Here is a 9,547-nt window from a genome sequence, read left to right on the forward strand (position 1 = left end):
TACCAAAACCACCATAAAAACAACTTAAGGTGTTAAAGTGTCGGGTTTTAATAGTTGTATTTTAGACAAGCACAAAGTTAGAGGGTATAAAATGGACTTTTCCTTTTTATTAGTGAAATCGCAGGAGCTCCCTGCCCTTTTCAGAGGTTTCCCTCGAAAAAAAACTAGAAAAAATTTAGGACAAAGATACAAGGTTTTGTCTTTTGACGTCGGCTGGGTTTGTAGACCAAATTTACAACCATCAAGAAATTGGTAGCCATTACTATGTGGGCCTTCATTTGGTTTGTTGGGAAAAAAATAATTTTTAGCAAGGAAAAATCATAAACTTAAACATTAAAATAATTTGGCAACAAACCAATTAACCCTACTTCGGCAAGGGAACAAATATAGCCTTAAACACTAGTAAAACAATTTGGCAACAAACTAAATAGAGCATATTTCATAAAATCTCACCTATTGTGGTTCTAAAGTTTTATAAAACCACACAATTGATCATTTCGATTTTTGATCTACCATATTTCTGAGTTGTACAATCACATTTTAAATTATGAGGATTTTATCTATCATATGAATGTCATACCCACCTTTTAAAATTTTGATATAGGAGTATATTAAAATGGTTAATTGTGTGTTTTGTGAAACTTTAGGATCACAAGGTTATGCCATGGGTTAAAATCACGTGGTTTTGTGTAACTTCTGCCAGGTGGGGTTTTATAAAATTTATCCAACTATTAACCCCACTTCACCAAAAATTTTGGCTAAATATTTGGAAACACCAATATTCCACGATTTGGATTAGCGAATTAAATTTAAAAATATATTTTTCATTCATTTTATTCTCAAGAATATTCGGGATACAAAATTAATTTTTTACAGAAATATACCGTCGGTCTCGTACAAATATTACACGAAAATAACGTGGAATCGCGAGCAGTATCACGCAGCAACGGCACGAGACAACCGTTCGGTATCGCTGAAGCAAGGAGCGATACCGGTGCCATGATGATTTAATTAGCGATTAATTATCCTGATTAGTGATTAATTAATTATTAATTAATCGTTAATTAGGAAAATTAATCACTAATTATTATTAGTTAATTATTAATTGAGTAATCAATTACTAATCAAATGGAGATATTGGACAGTGTGGTTGTTTGATTTCGCGAGAGCGTTCGGTCTCGCACTTTTATTCCGCAAGACCGCATGGTCCCGCATTTTCACTGCACGATACCGTTCGTGACGTCACGTATTTTCGTGCAACGGTTGTACGATATCGATGGTATATTTTCGCAAAAAAATTTATATCACGAATATTTCTGAGAAAAAATGAAATGAACATTATATTTTCAAATTTAATTCTTGGATTAGCAATGATCCAAAGTTTCCAAACGAACCCAAAACGGCGACTTGCTGCCTCGCGGACGGCGGCTGACCGTTGCGTCCAGCTGTCACTGTATGCAACAATCATGAGTTCGGGCGCAATGTTTTTAGGGATTGTAGGTCTGGCCTGCTTCTGCTATATGGGCTTTCTTTGTTTACTGGGAAGCTGGAGTTTCATTTGGAATAAGTTTATTTGAGCTCCCTTAACTTGTCGATGAATACGATTTTCGTTCTTCAACTACAAAACCAGATACAATAGGTCCCTCAACTGTTAAAACCGGTGCAAAATATGTCCCAAAGCAGTTTGAATGGCGGTTTTCGCTGACATGGCGCCTACGTGGCTAATTTGACTCGGTTTCCATCTCACCTGGTATTGACGTGGGGCTTACGTGGCAATTTAATTTGAAAAAGAAATAAAAATTCTTGGGCCCACATGTCAGTTACACAAAAACAATAATTAAAACAACGTGAGGCCCACGTGGGCCCCACATATCAATCTCACTCCCCTCTTCTTCCTCCTCACTCCCCATCTCCCCTCTCCTTTCTCTTCTCCTCTCTCAGGTGTGACGGCCGACGGGCGGTGGCCGGCGGGGAGAAGGGGCGGCCGCTAGAGGAGGAGGAGATGCGGCCAGGGCGACGAGACGAGTAGCGGCCGGCGGGGTGGACGGTGCAATAGGCGGCGAAGAGATGGGTGACTGCCGGCGAGAAGGATGGCGCAAAGGGCAGCGATCGGCAGGGAGAAGGGGTGGCGACATTCGGGGAGAAGGACTCGAAGCCCCCGCTGCTGCCGGCCGTGGCGCTTCCCACTGCTCTGAATCAAACAAGAGAGAGAATAGGAAAGATGGAGGAGAGGTTGTCGGGGGCGATGGATGCGTCGAGCCGTCGGCGGACGCGACGAGGGCGGCCTCCTCCTCAGGGGTGGGGAGCAAGGAGGGCTTCCAGCAGCGGCGGTTGTGGAAATAGCCGGAGTTCTGGATCGGACAAGGTTCTATTAAGCTTGCAAGGCTGCTGCTCTTTGAAAGACGAGGTCTAGTGTAAGAGGCGGGTCGGGCAAGTTGAGTACTTAGATTCGGCGCTTGCTTGACATCTTTCTTTGAATCTGAAACCTGATATGACCATTGATTCCGTCTCCTTTGCTGGAAAGGATAACGATGGATCTTTACCTAGCGCGACGAGGAAAACGTAGTGACGACGACGACGCCGTCGATCACCAGCAGCAGCCCGCTGCCGCCCATGGCCGTGCTGCCTCGCGTCCCCCTCGAGGAGGGGACCAACCTCGCCGCCGAGCTAGCTAGCTAAACAACATTGCATGAAAGCACTTTAAAACATTAATCCGCTAATATAATTTTCACATATAAAAATGCTTCTATAAAGTTTGATCTCTAAAACTAAGTTATATATAAATTAACAAACGAAGCAATGGAAACGAACCATTTTTCTGGCGACCATTATGTATGTAAGTAGCCATGGCATATTCTTTATAAGCAGCTGTCATATTCGTTATGAGCTGACGAAAAGGACAACAATATGCTACTCTATATGTATAGTTTTATTGTTTTAGCAAAATAACACTTATCATAATACGAAGGATAAAATGCCACACAATAGGTTACCTTTATAATATAATAGTTTGCCACTTTAATTAGAGAGTTGTAGCTATTTTATTTTATTTTCTTCTCATTTTCTTTCGTGAACTGACTACAATGCCGCTGGCCGCTATATAGACAAACACTAAATTTCTGCATGATTATGCTTAATCATCTTTATTTCGGTTAATTGTTAAACAATACACTCTCGGTGCATCTTCGGCGACATTGGTTAGGGTGTCCACATGCATTCACTCTCCCATTCTTGATCGCTTTAATGTACATTTTGGAATATTGCTTATCATATTTTGGAATATTAATTATTACTTTCTCCGGTTCAGGTTATAAAACTTTCTAGCATGGACCTGAAACGAAGGTAGTACTTATTACCACTCTCTGTCACTCTGGTTCTACTGACAATCATAATAAGAGGGATCCAGTCCTCTCCAAGGCACAGGATAAATTTCTCATTCCTACAAACACTATATTAATTAATATAGTGCTTATAGGAATGAGAAATATAGTGAGCTTTAGGCCTGATGTTTTGGGGTTTTTTTCTTGGTCGTAAATAAAATCATGGGTAACTTTGGTTACCCCGAAATACAGGTGAAAATTAAACGAAACTCTCTGGCTGAGCTGTTTGAGAGAAGAAAAAAAAACTTTTCCAGCACTATGAACTGCAGAAGTAAAGCTTTCTTTCTCATCAGAAAGTTATTAGCATGAACACTGAATAATACATGGAAATTTCAGCCAGAAAGTTGGAAAATGAAACTAATTAAACGCCTTTTAACTACTACCGGTGGTATCGTGTACAATCGGTAATGCATTCTCATTTCTCCAATGGCCTATGATGAATGCGACAAGACAGGTCCCATAAGATACATAATCGAAATGGTTAGTACTATTAGTTTGCTTCATTTGATTAATTATAGGGGCTCTAATTGGCCGGACAAAATTTGAGAATATATTTTCTTTTTTAATATTTTACATTTATATACATACATAGAAATAATTTGTAAAAATATACCTCTTCCACACAATGGTAACGCGGAATCGCTATGTAATCACAGCATCAGTACGCGGCCAGATCGTTTACGCAGGAGCGGCACGGCTTCGATCCCGCGGGATGGATGCGTGGAACCGCGGTCCCGCGGAACCATCGTGCGCGCGGTACCGCAGAACCATCCTGCGGCACCGGCGCGGACCTTGCCAGTGGTGCGGCAACACTTACTAATCACCCTGACCTTAATCAAAGCAAAGAATATACTCCCTCCTTCCCTAAATGTTTAACTTTTTTAAACATGTTTGACCGTTCGTTTTATTCAAAAACTTTTATGATATGTGTAAAACTATATGTATACATAAAAGTATATTTAACAATAAATCAAATGATAGAAAAAGAATTAACAATTACTTAAATTTTTTAAATAAAACGAACGGTCAAATATTTTAAAAAAAGTCAACAGCGTCAAACATTTTGTGATGGAGGTAGTACATAGCTAAGCAGCTGTGCAAGCTAGCTTCCTCTGCTAAGCAGCCGGTGCCGCGCCATGGTTCCGCGGGACCACGTTCTCCACCAAGCTCCCGCGGACAAGGCAACGCGACGCCGCGCTTCCGTCCTGCGGAACCGAAACTATGTCACGTGTTTGTAACGGTCCCACGTTCCCATCATGCGGGAGAAGTATATTTTTATAAATCATTCCCATGCATATATATAAACGCAAAATATTAAATAAAAAGGTATATTTTTAATTTTTATTCCTAATTGGCCGTCAATCCCATTGGTGCAGTAATGTGAAAAACACAAGATTGTTCCTAGTAATGATAGCAAGAGTTTAGCATAAGCTCAAGTAACATTTCAACCACATGAAAGTTGAGACACCTGTGAGGGCAATTGCGAAAGCTGGCTCGCATTTCCATTATTAATATGATGCTCCCTAGAACTTCAAATAGTCATGTGGTTGGTATCTTTACTATTCTTTATTTATTTATTTATTGCCATTGCATACATGCTAATTTAAAAGACCTTCTAATTACTTGCCTGGTTGTCGAAAAATATACATGGTACAAATTGTCTCGCAAACTACTTATTTTGCACTTCCTTTTTAGCCAAAACCACTGGCTTTTCAACTCTCGAAACATAATAGAACTCGTTCTTCTAACCATTTTATAACGGTTTTTACCGATCTATGTGAAGTTTGATGTTATAGTTAGGTGACTTAAATTACATAGCACGATATATATTTATAGAGGATTAAGGTAGTGGTGGAGCGCACTTGTAGTAGGATGTGCATTCCTTTGTCTCATCCTTTCTCACACACTTGCTGGTTATTAAGTGGGCCATCTGACAGTGCATACAGGAACTTTCCCCTTCTCTCGTTCCCCCTCCTCCCTCTACAGTACTCTCCCCAAAATCTCTCCTCACCGGCCCCTCTTCCCCTTCGATTCCGGTGGCTTGCCGCCGGCGAGGGTTGGAGGAGGGGTCCGGCCACCTCCCCTCTACTAGTATTAGGTTGTTAATCTGTTATTAGGTTGTCAGGTGTCTCCTGTAGTTAGGGTTTGTCCCTAGTTGGTCTTTTGCCGGCGAGCTCCATGGGTGCCGGTGTGGTTGGATGCGGCGGCGGTTGGTGGCGGTGGAGATGCGAGATCCGAAGACCGGTGGATGAATCGATGGAAAAGGCTGGTTCCTTGCGGCGGCGGCGGCGGCTACATCGTTGTCGGCGACCGGGAGAAGCCGGCTCTTTGCGGCGGCGCCAGTTGCTTCGTCGTCGGCGTCCGGGATGTCGCCGTCCCGACGAATGGATGGAAAAAGCTGGCTCCCTGTGGCAGTGTCAGTGGCTTCGTCGTCGGTGTCCGGGAGGTCGCCGCCCCGTTCCTAGAGACGGCGGCGGCAGCTTCTTGAGGCCTACTTCGCCAGGGCAAGCTGTCGCCCGGAGCTTGCTGCTCGTGGTGCTTGACAGCCCGTTGGCGAGGTGACGGCGATTCTGCCGGTGCATGCTTGAGTGCTTCCTATGCCATGGTTCCATCAGTCAAGTCTCGCAGGATTTCTCTCCCCCTTTCCCGCATGTCGATCCAAGAATACAGCAGTTTGTTTGCCACCATTCAAGTTCTTCAGTGGGTTTGGGGATCTGGATGTGGGCTCCTTCTTCCTCTGTGTTTCCCACCAGCTCATTCCATGCAGGGTTTGGGGATCTGGATGTGGGCTCCTTCTTCCTCTGTGTTTCCCACCAGCTCATTCCATGCAGGGTTTGTTGTTCGGGTTGAGCTCACGCTCCTCAGATTTAACGACGAACTCCGTGGACTTCTCTTGCTGAGTCCGGTGATGCCCCCTCAAAATCTACGGCTCAGCAGCAAACCTCCTTTTTGTGCAGTCTTCGTGGAGACAACCGGATGGGGATTACCGGTTTGTCAAGCGTGCTGCACGTCAAAGGAGGCCCAAGGTTGCATTCGTCGCGGCATTGCCGCAGCTCCCTGTTGATGTGCACCTTCTCTGCTGTGTGGTTTCATCATGAAGTTTGTAGCCTTAGTGCAGTTTCCCCGTTCTTTCAAAACGGATGATTTTATGCTTCCTTTTTATCTGTTTGGCAATGTACTGGGATTTATTCCCGTGAACTCTGTCGCTCTATATTAATGGTTGTTTAAGTTTCAAAAAAAAAAAGTGGGCCATCTCGTCTACGTAGGATATTACATGAACACCACATGGGTAAAAAATTAATCACCATCAAACATGATTCGAGTGACTACAAATGGTCTATTTGGTAGAGCTCTAACTTCTAAATTTAGCTATAGGATTTGGGTCTGAAGTAGAGTTGTGAAGCAGCCTAGATCCAGCCACACCTCTTTAGCTTATTTTGTGATAGTGCTCACTAGCTCCGCTCCTATTTTACATGGAGCTGAAACTGTTTAGGTAGGTTTCAGCTACGGAAGAGATGGAGTTGGAACTAGAGTCTATCTAGGGGAAGAAAATTAAACCAACCGAAGATTTCAGACATGATGGGTGGACAGAATTGTATTCCTGTTGTACCAGTTGTACTAGTGTTGAAGCCTTTACAACCAAGAACTCGTCAAAACGTAGTAATCTTGCGACGTCATGGTGCTTTTTACAAAGGCAGTCGCAAGTCGCAACTGGGAGTACTAACCTTTTTTGTCCATCAATTGTTGCTACCTTTGTCATAGCCAACCGGTTGATAAATTTAAAAGGCGAATTTCCTTTCACTTCACCCCCCTTCCACGAAAGCCAATTAAAACCAATAACACAATCCACGCACGCAATCAGACAGGTTCAGACACCGATTCTATCAGTCGAGCTCGAGCACCCAATAATTGACCAAAGAAAACAAATTCAGCGATTACCAAGTCGTCCTAATTGCAACCAACTCGATCATCTAGAAGTAAATAAACAAGAAAAACCACATGATCAATCACATAAACCACTCATCCATATAAGCATAGAGATTCGTTCGTTCAAGATGCTAGGAACAACTCATTAAGCTACATATACACCAGATTTTGATTGCTTTGCCACCTTCAAGACTTTGAGCAAGAATAACAACTAATAAAAGAAGATGACAAAAGAAGAAGCTTTTTTTATATATATTTGTAATTTTTGTAATATACCTTCAGTCGTTGCTATGATCGAGCATCAAAACAAGAAGAGAAAGCCAAAACCAGAGGAAAATAAATTGAAAAAGAGAAGCGAAGGCGAAGAAGAAGAGATGAAACTACGCAGACAGTTGATGCAGGGGATGATCGATGTGGTGTTGGTTGGTTGCTGCTGTCTGAACTCTGAACTCTGAACTCTGAAAGAGAAGAAGAGATCGATCGATCGATGGGAGTAGCTAGTAGAATAGCTAGGACCAGCCATAGACGAGGTGGAGGTAGCGATCCTTGATCCACTTGAAGCTCTTGCGGAAGGAGCCCTTGACCTTGCCTTCCACGGAGTAGGCCTTGTACGACGCCACCCGCCGCTTCCGCTCCATGTCCGGGTCACCCAGCGCCAGCCACCGCCGCTTCGACTTGCTCCGCTTCGCCGCCGCCTCCGCCGCCGCCTGACCCGTCCCCCGCTCCTCCTCCGCCACCGACCCCCAGTACCCCACCTTCCCACTCCCGCCTCCGCCGTATTCGTACTGGTACTGGTACGACGCCGCCCCCGCGCCGCCTCTCCCGCCGCCGCTGTACGAGTAGGACCGGAAGTCCACCGGCCTCCCCCCGCCACCGCCTCCCCCGCCGCCGTAGTAGGGCTCTATCTGCATCGTCGTCCGCCCGCCGGCGTACGACTTGGAGCGGTCCATGGCGGCTAGCTGCTCGATCCACACCCTCTCGGCTCTCGCCTTCTTGGAGCCGAGCAGAGGAGGACGAGGAGGAGAGGAAGTAGCTTAAGCTTTTGCGATGGTTGGGGAGGAGAAAAATGGGAGGGGTTTGGTGGTTGGGAAGGAAAAAATTAACGGGAAATGTGATTATACGCTGTGGGCTAGTGTGGGAATCGGGTTGCCCCGTTTCGTCAACTGTCGTGGTGGAATTCTGGAATGGAATAGCCGAATATTAGTAGCACATATAGTCCAATTGTTGTGGCGGTTGAAACTTGGAAAAGGAAAAGAGAATAGAATTCTCTCCAATTCGGCTAGCTAATAGCTGATGTGCTATTTTGGCTGCTAATGGCTGATTAGCAGCTTGTCTTATACTAGTACAAGGCACTCGATCAGCATACGATTAGTTAGATGTTAACTAGCTATTATAATTTTAAAAAGAGTAAATTTCACGAAACTACATATTTTATGGTTCAAGTTACAGAAAACCACACATATTTTAACACTTAGCACTTAAATACATATATTTTGGTAGTTTAGTTTCACAAAACCACACTATCGATGAATGGATTCACTTGTGATATGACGACGTGGTTGTTTCATCTAGTATGAGGACGTGGCATCATATTAATTTCATGTGATGGCTGGTAATAGGATGCCATATCCTCGTCCTAGGTGAAACAGCCACATCATCTCGCGGGTGAATCTATACATCGATAGTGTAGTTTTGTGAAACTATACGACCAAAATATCAAAATATATGTACTCAAGTGCCAAGTGTTAAAGTGCGTGTGGTTTTCTACAATTTGGACCACAAAATATATAGTTTTGTGAAATTTACTCTTTTAAAAATAAATTTATTTAATTTTTAGTGTATTTTTTTGCACATAAAGTGTTTTTTTTAATAAATCGTACTATCATTTAACGGTGCCGACAAGGAGGAGCAAATTTATGGCGAGAAAGCAACCGCGTTTAATTAATTAGTACTCCCTCTTTGATAGTAATATTTCTAAATCTGAAAAATTTATTTTTGATAGACGTATTTAAATTCAACAACCTATCATCTTAATGACTTTCTCGGATTTAATGCATGACTCTCCATTCTTCCATACAAAATTGGTTACATGGGCATCGAGAAATGTAAATATTAATAAATTGCTTGTTTACGAGGAATGACTAGTAGCATGTTTAAATGGATAATAAATAGAATTACTTAGTCTGTGTGTCGAGATAAAATATGACTATAAAAAAAATAGATGGAGGGAGTAATTTGTT

At 43.1% G+C, this 9,547-nt stretch overlaps 1 protein-coding gene across 1 annotated transcript; it reads right to left on the reverse strand.

The window, feature by feature from the left end:
- Positions 1–7,532: 7,532 nt before the first annotated feature.
- On the reverse strand, positions 7,533–8,532 carry LOC127768698 (uncharacterized). Its single transcript, XM_052294328.1, has one exon. It carries the CDS (start codon positions 8,255–8,257, stop codon positions 7,817–7,819), a length of 441 nt encoding a protein of 146 aa, XP_052150288.1. The 5' UTR covers positions 8,258–8,532; the 3' UTR covers positions 7,533–7,816.
- Between the last annotated feature and the right edge of the window lie 1,015 nt (positions 8,533–9,547).

The sequence above is a fragment of the Oryza glaberrima genome, chromosome 1, assembly GCF_000147395.1.
Source record: "Oryza glaberrima chromosome 1, OglaRS2, whole genome shotgun sequence".
NCBI lineage: Eukaryota > Viridiplantae > Streptophyta > Magnoliopsida > Poales > Poaceae > Oryza > Oryza glaberrima.